The sequence below is a fragment of the Anomaloglossus baeobatrachus genome, chromosome 10 (genome assembly GCF_048569485.1).
Source record: "Anomaloglossus baeobatrachus isolate aAnoBae1 chromosome 10, aAnoBae1.hap1, whole genome shotgun sequence".
NCBI classification, from domain to species: Eukaryota; Metazoa; Chordata; class Amphibia; order Anura; family Aromobatidae; genus Anomaloglossus; species Anomaloglossus baeobatrachus.
The window spans coordinates 54,669,869-54,689,671 of NC_134362.1; the positions used below are offsets into that span (position 1 = coordinate 54,669,869).

General features: G+C 44.1%; 1 protein-coding gene across 1 annotated transcript in view; it reads right to left on the minus strand.

Moving 5' to 3' along the window:
• The window catches only part of CAPN1 (calpain 1), a 102,759-nt gene that overhangs the window by 46,283 nt on the left and 36,673 nt on the right, over window positions 1-19,803 (minus strand). Inside the window, exons 5-9 of the mRNA XM_075326722.1 lie at window positions 8,862-8,995; window positions 8,526-8,694; window positions 4,692-4,775; window positions 3,817-3,902; window positions 3,475-3,549 (exon numbers count right to left, since the gene is read on the minus strand). Coding sequence (XP_075182837.1) covers window positions 3,475-3,549; window positions 3,817-3,902; window positions 4,692-4,775; window positions 8,526-8,694; window positions 8,862-8,995 — 548 coding nt within the window. The remainder of the gene's footprint in view (window positions 1-3,474; window positions 3,550-3,816; window positions 3,903-4,691; window positions 4,776-8,525; window positions 8,695-8,861; window positions 8,996-19,803) is intronic.

Here is a 19,803-nt window from a genome sequence, read left to right on the forward strand (position 1 = left end):
CTCTCACCCATCGGTCTTGGACATGTGGCCACCAGGCGTCGCAAAAGCGGGAGAGCCTGCCACCGACCGAGGATGCGGTTTGGGGAGGCCGAGAGTCATGAAGAGGCCGCCTTGGTGGCGGTGCCTCCGGCGGTCTTTTTAGGCCGTGACTTAGACCGCCATGCAGAAGGGTTCCTCTGGCCCTTCTCCAACCTGTTTGACGTGGAGGAATGTGACTTGGCCGAGGGCCGAAAGGACTGAAACCTCGATTGAAACTTTCGCTGTTGAGGTTTGTTTTGTTTAGACTGGGGTAAGGACGAGTCCTTTCCCTTGGATTGTTTAATAATTTCGTCCAATTGCTCGCCAAACAAACGGTCGCCAGAAAATGGCAAACCGGTTAAGAATTTCTTGGAGGCAGAGTCTGCCTTCCATTCACGTAGCCACATGGCTCTGCGGACTGCCACCGAATTGGCGGATGCTACCGCTGAACGGCTCACCGAGTCCAGGACGGCGTTCATAGCGTAGGACGAAAAAGCCGACGCCTGAGAAGTCAGAGACACAACCTGCGGAGTAGCGGTGCGTGTGACCGCAGTAATCTCAGACAGACAAGCTGAGATAGCTTGGAGCGCCCACACTGCCGCGAATGCCGGAGCAAAAGATGCTCCTATGGCTTCATAGATGGATTTCATCATGAGCTCTATCTGCCTGTCAGTGGCATCCTTGAGCGATGAGCCATCTGCCACTGAAACCACAGATCTGGCCGCCAGCCTAGAGACTGGAGGATCCACTTTTGGACACTGAGCCCAACCCTTCACTACTTCCGGGGGGAAGGGATAACGTGTGTCATTAAGGCGCTTAGTAAAACGCTTGTCCGGGTATGCTCTGTGCTTCTGGACAGCATCCCTGAAATTAGAGTGATCGACAAAGGCACTCCGTGGACGTTTGGGAAACCTAAACTGGTGTTTCTCCTGCTGTGAAACCGCCTCCTCTACAGTTGGAGGAGAAATTTCTAGCACCTGGTTGATGGACGCTATAAGGTCATTTACTATGGCGTCCCCTTCAGGTGTATCTAGATTGAGAGCACCGTCAGGGTCTGAGCCCTGAGCTGCGCCTTCCTCTTCATCCTCTAGAGAGTCCTCATGCTGAGACCCTGAGCAGCGTGATGAAGTGGAGGAAGGTCCCCAGCGAGCCCGCTTCACCGGTCTGGGACTGCGGTCCGAGTCGGAGTCCTCACCGTGGGACCTATGTGTCACCTCAGGAGCAGATTGCTGCGCCAACTGAGGGGGACCTGGGGACGAAGAACGCACAGTGCCCTGCATCTGTGTTGTTGGTCTGGACTGCAAGGCTTCTAGTATCTTAGCAGACCATTTGTCCATAGACTGAGCCATGGACTGTGAAAGCGACTCAGACAGTTTGTCAGCCAAAACTGCAAACTCTGTCCCTGTCACCTGGACAGTGGGAACCGGTGTCTCTACCTGAGCCGGGGGTCCCACCAGTGCCTGAGGCTCCGGCTGAGTGAGTGTCACAGGGGCCGAGCATTGCACACAATGAGGGTAGGTGGAACCTGCAGGTAGTATAGCCGCACATGAGGTACAGGTTGCAAAATAAGCCTGTGCCTTGGTACCCTTGCTCTTTGCGGACGACATGTTGTTGTCCTCCAAGAGATAAGTAAGGGATCACCGTGATCACTGAGGGATATATATAGCCCCAAGTTAACAGTACAGCCGAACCAGCAAATGTATACACAAAAGATATATATATACAGTTCGGCACTCTGGGGGGTCCAGCACCGGCAGACCGGTGTGGCTTACCAACCGCTCTGTGTGGCCACCAGATTCCCTGCCCCGGGTCTCCCTCAGCTGCAGCCAGAAGTTCTCCACCGCAGAATGTGCTGAAAAAATGGCTGACGGCGTTCTCAGAGGAGGAGGGAGGTGTGGGCGTAGTCACAAAAGTGCGGGAATCTGGTGCCCCAGCGTGAGTAGTGAGGGGGGCGGAGGACAGCTCAGTGTACTCCAGCCCTCACTGTCGGCGTCATACCGACCGTCCCGCCCTTTTCCCTGACTGGCAGGCCTGGGGACGGGAGAATACTATACTAGGCCGCAAAAGCCGGGGACTAAAGTTAAAACCGCGGCCGGCCGGCAGTGCACGGTCGGCGCGGTAGTCCCGGACCCATACTCACGCCGCAGTCGCTGCAGCGTCTGGGCCTAAGGTGCTTTATGCGCCGTCCCAACGGGGACACAGAGTACCTGTGGATGCAGGGCCATGTCCCTGACGATACTCCGTCTCCTGTCCAGCAGATTCCCCCAGGGGCTGCGGAGGGAGACCGGTCCCAGTGTCTGGATGACCGGATAGGATCCCACTTCCCCAGAGCCCCTAAGGGATGGGGAAGGAAAGCGGCATGTGGCTCCAGCCTGTGTACCCGCAATGGGTACCTCAACCTTAACAACACCGCCGACCTGAGTGGGGTGAGAAGGGAGCATGCCGGGGGCCCCATAGGGGCCCTCTTTTCTTCCATCCGATAAAGTCAGCAGCTGCTGCTGACTAAAACGTGGAGCTTGCGTGAATGTGTGCCTCCTTCAACACAAAGCAAAAAACTGAGGGGCCCGTGATGCACGGAAGGGTGTATAGCAGAGGGGAGGGGTTACACTTTTTAAAGTGTAATTACTTTGTGTGGCCTCCAGAGGCAGAAGCTATACACCCAATTGTCTGGGTCTCCCAATGGAGCGACAAAGAAAATATATATTACACAAAGGCATAAAACACATTGATAAATAAATATAAAACTTGAAATGCATATATCATAAAGCCCGTCAACAGAATTATTTTAGAAAAAGAAACAAAAAGAAAGAAAGGAAAAGAGGGTTTCAGGAGGGTCAGTGGACGGAGGGTCGGCGATACTGCGGCCTTGGGGGTGTCGTGGTAGCGGGTGTCATTGATCTGCTGGCGTGTTGCGGGGGCATCACTGCAGGGGAGCAACTCCGGAGGGTCACAGGACTGGGGTGTCGCTGTGGCGGTGGGCGCCTGATCTGACTGCGGGCTCTATTGAATCTCCCGCAGTTGACATGATGGACTAAAAAAAAACAAAAAACAAAATGGTTGCGAAGGTGGCTCGTGCGCAGAAAGACCTCCGCTGCCATTTTCTTGAAGTCCAGCGTGTCAATCTACGCACGCGCCACCTCCGCAGCCATTTTCTTGAAGTTTATCGCTTCAACCGCGGGTGATTTAATAGATCCTGCAGTCAGATCAGGCACCCGTTGCCACCGTGACACTCCAGTGACACCCTCAGTATCGCAGACCCTGCCTCCTATGACCCTGCTCCACCACCGCCGCCCCTGTAAGCCATATCTGCATTGTAAAGCGCACTCCCATTTTACCCTTCCCAATTTTGGGGGAAAAAAGTGCATCTTACAATACGGAAAACACGGAATACCGTATTTTATTTTAAGATGCTGATATAGGTTTTATTAATGTAGTTGAGTGTGTATATTTACTCACCAAAATTCACCATCATCCATTTGTTTTCTCAGTGCACTTCTGTCTGCAGCATCAACATTGTTCCACTCGCCAGAACTAAAAAACACAAGGTACATTCATATAATAATAATTATGTATATGTATATATATATATATATATATATATATATATATATATATATATATATATATATATATATATATATATATATATATATATATATATATATATATATATATATATATATATATATAATTAAATTTTTTTTTTTTATTTATTTATTTATTTATTTTTTTTTTTTTCCTTTGCAAAACAAAGTAATTTCTATAATCTATAAATCTTCTTCTTTATTTTTTTCTTACTTGTCGCTCCACGCTCCGGTCCATTCCACCTCTCCCCATGGGTTCCTCATCCTAATTAGCTTGGTGCTCTGACCTCTATAGTTGACCTAAAACAAAGGGAGGTTAGATTAATCTTACTGGTTGTTATCTTTACCAAAAAACTTGAGAATTTACCTTCTACTTGCCTACATTCTATGGCCAACGTCACTGACTTGCCATATTCCTGACGTGATAGGACAACTTTGTAGGGTATGTTCACACATGGCGTTTTTGGCACAAGTTTTTGTGCACCAAAAACCATAATGTTGCCTGTGGTTTTTTTGTTTGTTTTTTTCACATATTTTTACATTACTAGAATGGGTGGAAAAACCCCAGAATAAAAAAAAAAAAAGCTGAAAGAATTGACTTGCTTGAGATTTAAAAAAAAAAAAAAATTAAAAAAAAATAAAAAAAAAAAAACACAAGAAAAAAACAAAACAAACAAGTGTGTGCATTAGATTTTTGAAATCTCATTTTCTTTGTAAAACACTTCAATCTTGTAGTACAAAAAAAAAACGCCATGCATGAACATACCCTTATAACAGTAGCACCAATAATAATAATTTTTAATTATATAGGGCCAACATATTCCGCAGCTCTTTACAACTGAAATCCATGAAGGTGGACAATCCCTTTAAGGTTCTGACCGCTTCCGCAGACTTTTTTGTCTTTGCCGGTCAGAAAACGACGAGGATTCCTCTAATGACTCTTATCAATGGCATTTATGTAGAATGATGAAGTGTATAAGTGAAGAAAATGGTGTATAAGTGAAGAAAATGTAAAATGTGGTTAGAAACTGGTTTCACGACGACCAGTGACCTACTCATATTTTCTGTGCATTAGTCACGTGTAATTACCTCCTTGGCTCCAGTTACAGAATAAGCGTGCCCTTTGACCAGTTTTTTGAAGGTAATGGCTTCCATATCGGTCGCACTTGTTATCTATAAACGAGAGGCAAAAGTCAATAAAATTGAAATGAAAGATAACATAAGAAAAGGATAATAGTCAGAAATGACAAATCAGGCTGTCATAGAATATATTGATGATATTGCTCATAGAACGGGTGGGACGACACCTCCGCTGAAGATGGGCAAGTGTCAATGCCCATGTATTACCACTGTAACCCTTATATCTCACCAAAATCAGCCGAGCCTTGGTCACCTAATACATCACTGATAGGAATTCCCTATTATAAATGGTGAACGTCACGCTTTATTCTTTTATGAGAAAAGGGTTATGATCACCACTAATTATCTTAACACTTATTTTATTTTTTATTTGCAGCTCCATTTTCATCCATTCTTGAGATATTAACACGGTTTTCTTTTGTTTACAGCTCGATGCCTAGGAGACTGACCACCAGAGTGGTCTAGCTTGTACATGTGGCGCCCCTGAGGCTTCAGTCACCACAGAGGTACTGCATCTCAGCCAGAGATGTGGTGCCCCATCCCTGGGTAAGGAAGAGGTCATCCCCCGGTAGACAGAAATACACAATACACTCACTCAGCAACACCTCATCAGACTATGGTAAGGGCTTGGTGAACCTGAGGCCAGGCTGAGGGGTGGAGTTTAGTCAGTGGGAGCACACTGTAGAAAGTTAGACAGTCGGAAGGAGCAGTGGAGGAGTGAAGACCTGTGGTCTGGAGCTGGTGCAGCTCGACCCAGGCACAAAACAGAAAGGGTCCTAGAGACCACATGAAGTGCACCATACTCCCATGGCCTTGTTCCACTTACAGCATCGGAGTGGAAGGACTTGGCCGCAGAACTGGGACCGGTCCCTAGACTAGAGGAGAAGAACCAACGTGCTCCGCTAGTAAAACTAGAGGCTGAGGACACATCTAGTACCGAAGCCAAACCCACACATGAATCTGCTGGAAGGTGACCACATAGGACCACCCGACAGGGCCTGCGGACACCAGCTCAGGGCACTGTGTGCGTAGGCACGGGACAGGCGGGAGAGAAGTTAGCGTAGAAAGACAGCTCGGCCCAGGCTCAAGAGAGAAGGGGTCCTAGAGCCCACGGGAAGTGCGCCATACTCCCGTGGCCTCGTTCCACATACAACATATTGGAGTGGAGGGACCTGGCCGCAGACGGGGATCCGGTCCCTAGACTAGAGGAGAAGAAACAACGTGCTCATCTAGTAAAACCGGAGGCTAAGGAAACATCAGTACATAAGCCAAATCCGCACACGAATCCACTGGAAGATGACCACATAGGGCCAAGGGATAGAGCTTCAAGCCACCAGACAGGGTCTGCAGACACTGACTCAGGGCACTGTGTGCATAGGCGTCGGACAGGTGGGCGAGAAGTCAGCGAAGGAAGACACCCCAGGGAAGGAACATTAGAAGGGTGCACCGGACTTGACCTCCGAACTACCCAGGATCGACTGGAGCCCATCACAGTGGAACCCAGCACTCCAAAGGCGGTCACTGACTAGTCATGTTACCTTGGAACCTACTACAGGGAGTAAAAACCTTGAGACTGCATCCTTGTATCGCTCCGTTATTCGCCTGCACCTCCGGCCCTATACCCCCGCCATCACTGACTATTACCCCCATCCGCCCTGGGGCCCAGCTCTACCTGTGGAGAGCTATACCAACCAAGCTGCCTCACCATCTGTCCTAGAGGTCCCCATCCCGCAGTGTCGGCTATCTCTGGCCGAGTACCACAGGTGGCGTCACGAACTACTAATCTCCATCATTATCCCTTTTTCTTTAACGGACACCGCCGGGGTCATGGAACCGATCCTTGCCACCGCAGCGTCCCAGAAACAGAACCACGGCCTGGTAACGAGTGCCCCACGGCCCCGGTGCGGGCTTGTCATAAAATCCAGCTGATCCTGGACCACTTCAAAACAGCATAACAGAAAAGCGCTTGTAAGCACTATGCATGTTCTGTTGTCTAGAAGTGGTGGTCAGTCTCAAAGGCAACAAGTGTAAACAAAATAAAGTATTGTTATCTCAAAAATGAATGAAAATTGTATTAAAGTTCCTAATGAACACAGAGCGTAAGCATTGACATTGCGGACAAAGGTCAATGCTGAATTTCACCAATGGATAATCACTTACCTTTACATCTGGTTGATACATGTAAATTTGTTATATGGATTTGGGTCCTTTGTTATGCCTACTTATATGACTATGCAATATTATTGATGGTCCATTTAAATCCCTATGACCGTAGGGTATATGTTGTCCCATTGATCCGATCCCTCCACACTTAATCTGTCAATAATGTGCCTGATCCCATTCCTGAAGATTTTATTATATATACATGTATACACGTATACATCTTTTTCATACATACTTGCATACACACACATACACACATATATATATATATATATATATATATATGTGTGTGTGTACAATCATATATGAAAAAATAAAACAAAATTATATACAAAACAGGCCAAACGTTTGGACACACCTTCTCATCTCTAGAACAACTGTTAAGAGGAGACTTTGTGCAGCAGCCTTCATGGTAAAATAGCTGCTAGGAAACCACTGCTAAGGACAGGCAACAAGCAGAAGAGACTTGTTTGGGCTAAAGAACACAAGGAATGGACATTAGACCAATGGAAATCTGTGCTTTGGTCTGACGAGTCCAATTTGAGATCTTTGGATCCAACCACCGTGTCTTTGTAGAAAAGGTGAACGGATGGACTCTACATGGCTGGTTCCCACCGTGAAGCATGGAGGAGTAGGTGTTATGGTGTGGGGGTGCTTTGCTGGTGACACTGTTGGGGATTTATTCAAAATTGAAAGCATACTGAACCAGCATGGCTACCACAGCATCTTGCAGCGGCGTGCTATTCCATCCGGTTTGTGTTTAGTTGCACCATCATTTATTTTTCAACAGGACAATGACCCCAAACACACCTCCAGGCTGTGTAAGGGCTATTTGACTAAGAAGGAGAGTGATGGGGTGCTACGCCAGATGACCTGGCCTCCACAGTCACCAGACCTGAACCCAATCGAGATGGTTTGGGGTGAGCTGGACCGCAAAGTGAAGGCAAAAGGGCCAACAAGTGCTAAGCATCTCTGGGAACTCCTTCAAGACTGTTGGAAAACCATTTCCAGTGACTACCTCTTGAAGCTCATCAAGAGAATGCCAAGAGAGTGTGCAAAGCAGTGATCAAAGCAAATGGTGGCTACTTTGAAGAACCTAGAATATAAGACATATTTTCAGTTGTTTCACACTTTTTAAAGTATTTCATTCCACATGTTTTAATTCATAGTTTTGATGCCTTCAATGTGAATCTACAATTTTCAGAGTCCTGAAAATAAAGAAAACTCTTTGAATGAGAAGGTGTGTCCAAACTTTTGGTCTGTACTGTACATACATATATATCTCTCTATCTCACACACATACATTATATGTATATATTTATTACACACACACACACACATATATGTTATAGTGTGTATAGATGATCTAAGAAATATCTTTTAAGAATTTCTGACTCATCTTTGGACCTGGCAATCATTGCGTTATTATATTATACTAATATTTCTTAAAAGAGGCAGAACAAGAAGGGAAGCATCATCTGTGCGGAAATAATTGGAGAGAAATGGATCGGCCATATGGTTTCAAGTGTATCTAGGACAAGTAAGTAAGTCAAATGACAGCAGAGCGAGAACGGCTGTAGAAAATGTTCATGAGACAGAACAATCCTAATGATCACTTACATCGATGGAGCAGCCCATGAGGGAGCCGCGCTCCAGAGCCTTTAAGATAATGCCGTACAGGTCTGCGGGGGGCTTCTTCAGCTCATACCACTCAGTAACTCCTCCTGTAAAGTCCTCAAAGCCTTCAGAAGTACTTCCACCTGAGAGAGCTTCATAACTCCCATTAGCTCTGCAAAACACAATCTTTTTAGACCATATGCATGTATGGGATATCACTGTTGGAGAAATCAGCTAATTGTCAAACATCCACAATATCCAATAAAAAATTAAAGTAAAAAATAAAAATCAACATGTTTAGTTTGTGTTTTTGTGTGTAATGTTTTTCGGCACTCATACTTAGCATAGGCCTTCTCCAACAGCGCACTCCAGAATTCATTCCCTGCTGCCGAGTGAACGAAGACAAGTTTTCCATCCTTAACTGGGAGTAAGTCATCAACCACGACATCTACCCACTCACCAAACTGCCATAGCTGCAAATACAGACAAAAAGTAAAATTTTAAAAAAAATATATTAAAATGAGAGGGTTAACTTCATTGTATGGGATAATGCTTGTAAAAACAAGCACTTCTGCAATTTACGGCTTTTTAAAATCTGCAGCCATTCTTGAGTTATTAACACTTTTCTTTCCTTTGCTTACAGTTTATTGCCTTGGAAACCGACCACCGCTTGTCACAAGGAGGTTTGTACAAACATCGCCAACTATTATGGCGTCATCAGGAACTGTGGAGACTACACTCTACCTGTGAACTTCTCTGATGTCTGTGAGGCAGACTCAGGCGTCAACCCACAGACCTGTAGTTTATAGGCAGGCTAGCAAGAGTTAATCCCTGCTGGGCTGCTTGTTAGTCTCCTTTGATCACATGCTGTGGGGGAGCCAGTCATATTTGCTCCCCTCCTATATATATTGTTGGCTGGACACTGCCTTTAATGCCAGCTATAGCTTCTCTATACTGGTTTAATGAGGTGTTGTGATCCAGACTTACTGGTGGTTGCAGTGCTTTATTGCTGTGAGCATTTGTAGTGTTAACCCTTGTTGTCCTTTTGTTGTTACCTTACTCCTCTTGTTTTTTGCTTTAGTTTTTTACTGTTTGATCCTGTGAGTTTGCAGTGTGTCGGAGTTTTGTTTTTTCCCTGTCTGTCTTAATCTGTGTTACCATCACATTCCTGTCCCTTCCTTCCCTGGGGTTGGGGGGGACAGGTCAATTTAGTTCTGGTCAGGAGAATAATAAGACATGGGACTTGGCACCTCCATCACCAGGGGTAACTTGGAGGTTCTATAGGGATAGCCTAGGGTCCCCTAGCGTGAGGGACAATATATAAGCCCCCTGTTACTTGCTATGCTACAGTCATATTGTGACTGTCACAGATATGTCATGAGTGACAGACAGTCCTGTGGTGTACGGATATAGAAGGTTACAGTGTTTGGCTGCACAAACCGCTCTCTGACCGTCTATCATTTCTGCTTGTTTTTCATCCTTTCCCCTTTAGGACCCTGTGGCGATGTTCAACCTGTCAAACGCTGTTCATCAGCACAGCCTGGTGTCTTTATATACCATCACACTTATACCAGACTGGTCACAAGGCTATGACGTCATGGAAGGTCCTTTAGTCAGTGGTGGTTACCGGGGGGGGGGGGGGGGGAAGCAATGATCGGAAGCAGAAGCTGGACCTGTAAGTATGATCATAATGTTTTTTTAATTTTTCTCGTACTATTTCTTCTCGTACTGGTGATATCTGATACATCTTTATCAAGTCTTCAGTGCAAGCAGGCGGCTTGCCTACATCAGGAGAATCTTGGTGGTTTTTGCAGTTCCTCTCCCTGATTCTACAGGAGAGAAGTTGTTTATTGTTTCCCCTTGTTTGTTATCCCTGTGTATCCTTTAGCGCCTTGTGGGGTTGACGAGGAGCTCATCTCATCAGCTCCGTACCTAAGACCCAGATCAGGGTCAGCCAGGGTCAGGTATCCAGCTCGGCGCATAGGTGCGGAACCCATCTAGGGAAGTGAGGGAACCCACGGCCCAGCGGTAGGCTTGGTCAGGGGTCACCATCTCTCGCTTTCCAAGACACAGAGTTTCCCTTCCCTTTTGCTTGGTACTTTCCCATACCTAGCGTGACAGTGACATCGCTGAATGTAAGCAAGGCGCTAAAGCTGGTCGGGATTAGTAGGTAATGGCGGGCTCCAGCATCAAGGCCTACAAGCTCAATAGAAAAAAGTTCTGCTGATTAGCAGGTGGTGGTCGGTCTCCAAAACAACAATGTGTATACAAAATGTGTTAATATCTCAAGAATGGTTGAAAATTTTAATAAACGGTAATTGGCAAAATTATCTGACCATACCCATTCAGTAAGATGGAAATAACCCTTTAAGGTGTCTTTTTGCTATTGGTTATTGAGCATACATTTTATAATTATACATTTTGAGCATCAAAAACTTTATGCAAAAAGGTTCTAAAAAACAAAAAAAACTAACAAAACTTAAGACAACGCAGGACTGCCCCCAACACGATGTTAATAAAAGTGTTAACCCTTAGTAATGAAGATTCCTCCTTTGTGAAATTGTATTTACATTTATGCAGGAAGACAAATATACGATATGAAAAAATAAAAATGCAAATTTTATATACAAAATATAGCAATGCAACCTCACTCATGCCAATAAACGCTCAATTTTGACTAACTAGGCATTGCACAAACGATTTCAACTATCGTCTCCAAAAAACATGATGAATCCCCCATTTATACACATAATAAAGTAGTATATGGTAATACACAATACGACAACTGTCTGTTTTGGGGCGACGGTCCCTGGCAGACATTTCCCAATGGGGGTCATTTAAAAAATCTGTTTGACTATGGCTTTGTTTGATGTGGTCGGTAAAAAAGGGAAGGTCTTGTGTTCCTTTTTTTTAAGAAAAGTGAGCCACAACAACATATAAACGTAATATTTGTATTAGAAAGGAGAAGTACCTGTTCTTTATATTCAAAGCCTATGCGGCTATGGAAAGTAGTCTGGAATTATATCAGTTTTTAAAGAGTATATACCAATTTTAAGATAAGAATGCCATAAAAATCCAGACATTGGGAACGGGAGATGGGGTGGTTCAATTCTACAATAGAGTCGGTTTTGCCGACTTATAGACCCCATGACAGCGGCGCAGTCTGCTATGTGGGAGATGGCGAGGTTCAGTTCGACACCAGACTCGCCCCCGCCGACTCACAGACCACATGGCCGTGGTTCAGTTCGACACCAGACTCGCCCCCCGCCGACTCACAGACCACATGGCCGTGGTTCAGTTGGACACCAGACTCACGAACTCCATGAGTAGAAATGGGTATGAAGATCTGCATATTATAGTTTCAATGAAATAATATACATAGACCAATATAGATCATATATGTAACGCAGAAGGACTAAAATACATGAACCAAATCGCTAAAGGGAAAACCAAAACAAGAACAAGAGAGGCGATCTGCGGTTCAATACATATTTTTATTTTGTATAAATATTCATAAAAGTGTGGACAAGTGAGGGGAGGAAAACAACGGTATACATCACCGCAAACATTTAGGTACAGAATAAAGTATGCCAAGTATCTTCAGTAATACAAGATATAAGGTCATATCCAACAAGGATGGAGGTCCTATAGTTAGGAGAAAGACCACATCAGGTAAACGCATCAATCCACTCCCGCTAGAACATTAATTGAAGGCAAAATAAGCCATATCCATAACAATTCATATGAATATCCAGGCAGGAGGGATTGAGACGGGACCTCAGATGTGGAAAAGACTCCAAATGTTATCCGTTTGTTATAATAACAATTGCGTATTAAATGCACATCTGTATTCACGCCTCAAAAGAGGATTTACCATAGGCATACCAGTATATTAATCCACATCCATATGCCTATGCATCACAAACAAAGTTACCCATGTGCTGATCCATAAGAAACTGTATATTCTGCGAGCTCTATTAAAGAGGTCACAACATACAAACTCTGTGTATGATAATTCCAAAGATAGTTTGTATGTATATAATCCAAATTTCATAAAGGATCAATACACATGAGAACAGCGGCATAAGCAGCAATATGGAAATACCCCACATATGATTATACGCATGCAGATGCGTGCACGTACATTGGGGTCCACATGGAAGTCAATGGAGTATCTTTCATGGAAGTCAATGTGTGCGTCATGCAGGATAGAGTACATACAAAAATTACCTCACAATAAGGCATACCAATGTATTAATACTCATCCGCATGCCCACGCATCACAACCAAAGTTACCCATGTGCTGATCCATAAAAGACCATATTATCTGCGAGCTCTAATAAAGAGGTCACAGCATACAGACACCATATATGGGAAATTCAAAGGTAGTTTGCATGCATATAGAACAAATTTTATAAAGGATCAACACATGTGATAAGCAGCGGCATAAGCAGCAATATGGAAATACCCTACATATAATTATACGCATACAAATGCATACACATACACTGAAATCCACATGGAAGTCAGTGGAGTATCTTCCATAGAAGTCAATGCAGGATAGAATACAGAGTTTAATGATATAAGCCTATATGGATAAATGTGTTTAGAATTAAAACTATAGCAGGTGAACACACACAAGCTATAGTATCATGACTTAGTGCAGACAAGCCACATAGGCATAACCTCACAGCGATTACCAGTAGTGTGCTCGTTTGAACGGAGATGTTTAAATAAATCACAAGCCACAGCACGTGCAAGTGTCAGTGCAAAAAAAGCATCTAGCACCACGGGGCAATATGGCCAATAGTGCCACCGGGTAGCAAGGATTAAAGCACTAACGCTACACATGCACTAATGGCCGGCGACCACCATCACAATTACAGCGGGATAAAGGGGATTATATTCCCACCTAGAGGGGCTAAGCCCACTCTCTGGACAAACCAAATGATGAATAAGACATTACCTACGATGTGTAGTTTGCAGGTGGAATGCGCCCGATGCGCATTTCGGAGTGTACCTTCGTCAGGGGGCGTGACCGGAACATGCGGGGGTGCCGTTAAAATAGGCCTTCATCCCCCAGATGATTGGGCAGATCATCCGACGCATCCGCCGCCGGCCGACCGGAAGTCCCGCCCCGCAAGCGCGTCATGGCCCCACAGGACGCCGGGTGATACTATAGCTTGTGTGTGTTCACCTGCTATAGTTTTAATTCTAAACACATTTATCCATATAGGCTTATATCATTAAACTCTGTATTCTATCCTGCATTGACTTCTATGGAAGATACTCCACTGACTTCCATGTGGATTTCAGTGTATGTGTATGCATTTGTATGCGTATAATTATATGTAGGGTATTTCCATATTGCTGCTTATGCCGCTGCTTATCACATGTGTTGATCCTTTATAAAATTTGTTCTATATGCATGCAAACTACCTTTGAATTTCCCATATATGGTGTCTGTATGCTGTGACCTCTTTATTAGAGCTCGCAGATAATATGGTCTTTTATGGATCAGCACATGGGTAACTTTGGTTGTGATGCGTGGGCATGCGGATGAGTATTAATACATTGGTATGCCTTATTGTGAGGTAATTTTTGTATGTACTCTATCCTGCATGACGCACACATTGACTTCCATGAAAGATACTCCATTGACTTCCATGTGGACCCCAATGTACGTGCACGCATCTGCATGCGTATAATCATATGTGGGGTATTTCCATATTGCTGCTTATGCCGCTGTTCTCATGTGTATTGATCCTTTATGAAATTTGGATTATATACATACAAACTATCTTTGGAATTATCATACACAGAGTTTGTATGTTGTGACCTCTTTAATAGAGCTCGCAGAATATACAGTTTCTTATGGATCAGCACACGGGTAACTTTGTTTGTGATGCATAGGCATATGGATGTGGATTAATATACTGGTATGCCTATGGTAAATCCTCTTTTGAGGCGTGAATACAGATGTGCATTTAATACGCAATTGTTATTATAACAAACGGATAACATTTGGAGTCTTTTCCACATCTGAGGTCCCGTCTCAATCCCTCCTGCCTGGATATTCATATGAATTGTTATGGATATGGCTTATTTTGCCTTCAATTAATGTTCTAGCGGGAGTGGATTGATGCGTTTACCTGATGTGGTCTTTCTGCTAACTATAGGACCTCCATCCTTGTTGGATATGACCTTATATCTTGTATTACTGAAGATACTTGGCATACTTTATTCTGTACCTAAATGTTTGCGGTGATGTATACCGTTGTTTTCCTCCCCTCACTTGTCCACACTTTTATGAATATTTATACAAAATAAAAATATGTATTGAACCGCAGATCGCCTCTCTTGTTCTTGTTTTGGTTTTCCCTTTAGCGATTTGGTTCATGTATTTTAGTCCTTCTGCGTTACATATATGATCTATATTGGTCTATGTATATTATTTCATTGAAACTATAATATGCAGATCTTCATACCCATTTCTACTCTTGTTCTTCTTACTGTGTTATGCACAGACCTAGGTATAATTATAATGGACTATAAGGCCATGGAATCGTCATGGCTGAATCAAGTGGACCAAGTGTTTGGTGAGGTTTCCACGGATAATGAGATTAGTAGTGGACCGGATCTAGATCTCATGTTTTCTGAGATTACTTCTCTTCTAAGCAAACGTACACGCCTTTGGTGGAGCAGGCTACTTCTGACCAAATACATCGATAAAAAATTAATACCACGTGGTCTTAGGGTGAGACTAACACCAACCTTTGTGGTTGAGGACCAAGACTTTATATCAAAATGGGAGGATATGTGCAATAGTTGCTCCTTTAGTCTTATGCAACTCCTGATAGACTTAAATACCTCTAATATTGCCAAGATGGATTCTGTCATCGATCAAAAACAGACCTCTTTTCGGTCTATTTGTCCCCCTGACAAGGCTGACAAATATGATTCTGAGGCTATGAAGAAGGTTGACTCCCTTGTGAAACAAATTCGAGATGTTCATCTGAGGAAGTTTAGACGTGACCAGAAGGATTTTTCTGAGAATAAAGTATACTTCTGGCGTAAATCATTTGCCATTCAGGAGGGAACGAGACGTCCCTCTGCCCATTCCAATACATCCTCCTTGAGTGAAGTATCTGAAGCATCTGATTCCAGTACTAGATCGGGAGCGACATATGGCGGTGGTGGTTTTCCTAGATATCAGCCTCCTTGGTATAAAAAACCTAAAGGATCTAACAACAACGCTGACAACAAGGTGATTAATCTTAGTTCACATATACTTAGTAAATCTGATTTATCCCTATTGTCTAGAGGTTTATCCTTTTCACCAGTGGCTGGGTTAAATTTGTTCACACTGACTAAAGATTTACATCTTTTCGCTCGATCTCTTTTATTTAAAAGATACTTTTTCGATGATACATCTCGAATTTTGTTTCCTACAGAAAAAGAACAAGCGGCGCTAGCAATACTATCTGAGTTAGAATCTGAACATAGAGCTGGTGAGGGAGGTAAGGTACCATCTTGTATTAAACCTTCTTCCAAAAAATCTTTACCGTTATCCTCCTGTGCAAACATTGATTTGTTTGTACAGGTGGTATCTAAAGACCTCGAAAATTTGTCTAGTCGGGTCAGGATTGATAATCTATCTAAGAATGAACGTAATCGTCTTCAGGAGTTGCAAAGGCTACCAGATGTTACAATGAAGCCCGCGGATAAAGGGGGAAATATAGTCATCTGGCCGACATCTGCATATGAGAAAGAGGTGTTTCGCCAATTAAGGGATAATATATGTTATAAGAAACTAACATTTAACCCCCTCAGTAAATATGCTGCAGAACTCAAGCAGATTATATATGCGGCTAAAGATGACTGTACTATCTCCCCTGAATTGGCGTCGGCTTTGATTGTATCTGAACCTAGGATTGCTACATTGTACCTATTACCAAAAATACACAAAAACTCCTCCTCTCCTCCGGGTCGCCCGATTATTTCAGGAAATGGGAACTTCCTCGAGAACATCAATAAGTGGCTTGATGACCAACTTCAGCCACTTGTGAGGAATCTTCCTTCATTTATCCAGGATACGGGTAATTTTCTGAGACGAATAGACGGACTATATGTGGGTAAGGATTCTCTTCTAGCATCTTGTGATGTTGAATCCCTGTACACCAGTATCCGACATGCTGACGGAATCAGAGCAGTGAGATTTTATCTGAATATGAGTAATTTGTCATCTAGTTTTGTGGATTTGGTGTTGCGGTTATTGGAGTTCGCGTTGACACATAATTTCTTTATTTTTAAGGGGTCCTTCTATCTCCAGCTCCAGGGTACAGCAATGGGCGCTTCTTTTGCGCCAGCCTACGCTAATCTGTTCCTGGGGCTGTGGGAGAGGGACCTCCCCCTGGCAGATTTGGAGTCGTCGATGGGCCGAGTCCTCCTTTGGACTCGGTACATCGACGATATTTTCCTCATCTGGCAGGGGTCTATTGATTCATTTTTATTGTTTGTCGACGATTTGAACTCCAATGACCGCAACATCCGTCTTACGCATCAAAGCTCAGCTGATTCCGTGGCATTTTTGGATGTGCTGGTGTACAGGGATTCTGAGGACTGTTTACAGTCCAATTTACATCGTAAATCTACAGCGACGAATACATTACTTCATGCGTCATCTTTTCATCCCCCACATATGATCCGTTCTATACCTGTTGGACAATTTCTCCGTATCCGCCGTCTCTGTTCTAATGACTGTGATTTTGAACTACAGGCGGCTGAACTAACCAGGCGTTTCTCGGTAATTGTGATGGTGGTCGCCGGCCATTAGTGCATGTGTAGCGTTAGTGCTTTAATCCTTGCTACCCGGTGGCACTATTGGCCATATTGCCCCGTGGTGCTAGATGCTTTTTTTGCACTGACACTTGCACGTGCTGTGGCTTGTGATTTATTTAAACATCTCCGTTCAAACGAGCACACTACTGGTAATCGCTGTGAGGTTATGCCTATGTGGCTTGTCTGCACTAAGTCATGATACTATAGCTTGTGTGTGTTCACCTGCTATAGTTTTAATTCTAAACACATTTATCCATATAGGCTTATATCATTAAACTCTGTATTCTATCCTGCATTGACTTCTATGGAAGATACTCCACTGACTTCCATGTGGATTTCAGTGTATGTGTATGCATTTGTATGCGTATAATTATATGTAGGGTATTTCCATATTGCTGCTTATGCCGCTGCTTATCACATGTGTTGATCCTTTATAAAATTTGTTCTATATGCATGCAAACTACCTTTGAATTTCCCATATATGGTGTCTGTATGCTGTGACCTCTTTATTAGAGCTCGCAGATAATATGGTCTTTTATGGATCAGCACATGGGTAACTTTGGTTGTGATGCGTGGGCATGCGGATGAGTATTAATACATTGGTATGCCTTATTGTGAGGTAATTTTTGTATGTACTCTATCCTGCATGACGCACACATTGACTTCCATGAAAGATACTCCATTGACTTCCATGTGGACCCCAATGTACGTGCACGCATCTGCATGCGTATAATCATATGTGGGGTATTTCCATATTGCTGCTTATGCCGCTGTTCTCATGTGTATTGATCCTTTATGAAATTTGGATTATATACATACAAACTATCTTTGGAATTATCATACACAGAGTTTGTATGTTGTGACCTCTTTAATAGAGCTCGCAGAATATACAGTTTCTTATGGATCAGCACATGGGTAACTTTGTTTGTGATGCATAGGCATATGGATGTGGATTAATATACTGGTATGCCTATGGTAAATCCTCTTTTGAGGCGTGAATACAGATGTGCATTTAATACGCAATTGTTATTATAACAAACGGATAACATTTGGAGTCTTTTCCACATCTGAGGTCCCGTCTCAATCCCTCCTGCCTGGATATTCATATGAATTGTTATGGATATGGCTTATTTTGCCTTCAATTAATGTTCTAGCGGGAGTGGATTGATGCGTTTACCTGATGTGGTCTTTCTCCTAACTATAGGACCTCCATCCTTGTTGGATATGACCTTATATCTTGTATTACTGAAGATACTTGGCATACTTTATTCTGTACCTAAATGTTTGCGGTGATGTATACCGTTGTTTTCCTCCCCTCACTTGTCCACACTTTTATGAATATTTATACAAAATAAAAATATGTATTGAACCGCAGATCGCCTCTCTTGTTCTTGTTTTGGTTCACGAACTCCATGGTGGCAACGTATTCTGCTGTGTGGGGGATGGGGCAGTTCAGTTTGACACCAGAATTGCCCCCGCCTACTCACGGACCCCATGGCAGCCTCGCAGTCTGCTGTACGAGAGATGGTGCAGTTCAATTTGATACCAGACTCGCCCCTGTCGACTCACAGAACCCATGGCAGTCGCGCAGTCTGCTGTGTGGGAGATGTGGCAGTTTAGTTTGACACCAGACTCTTCCCCGCCGACTAACGTACCCCATGGCAGCCACGCAGTTTGCTGTGCGAGAGATGGGGCGGCTCAGTTTGGCACAAGACTCGCCTCTGACGACTAACAGACCCTATGGCGGTCGCACAGTCTGCTGTGTCGGAGATGGGGCGGTTCAGTTTGACACCATCACCTCCGCCATCTCACTGACCCCATTGTGGCTGCGCAATCTGCTGTGTGGGGGATGGAGTGGTTAAGTTTGACACCAAACTTACCCCCACCAACTCAAGGACCCCACAGCGGTTGCGCAGTCTGCTGTGTGGGAGATGTGGCAGTTTAGTTGGACACCAGACTCTTCCCCGCGGACTAACGAACCCCACGTCAGCCACGCCGGGTGCTGTGTGAGAGATGGGGCGGCTCAGTTTGGCATGAGACTTGCCTCTGACGACTAACAGACCCCATAGCGGTTGCGCAGTCTGCGGTGTGGGAGATGGGGCGGTTTAATTCGACACCAGACTCGCCCACGCCGACTTACGGACCCCATAGCAGCCGCACAGTCTACTGTGTGAGAGGTTCCCCATTGCATCTAAAGCATATGGCCATTTTGTGTCTCCCCTGTGATGGAGCAACAGGGAGCAAAAATCTCAAGCCTTTTTACTAATCCTATAAAATACTCCTTAAGGCCGTGTTCACATGTAATGCAATGCTTTTTTTTTCTGGAGGTGTCTGCACTAAAATATGCAGAAATAAATTAACAATGTTCTCTGACTATTGCATTTTTGCTGCATTTTAAGTTCACATTTGAATGGTTGTTTTGTTGAGTTCTTGTTGTTGT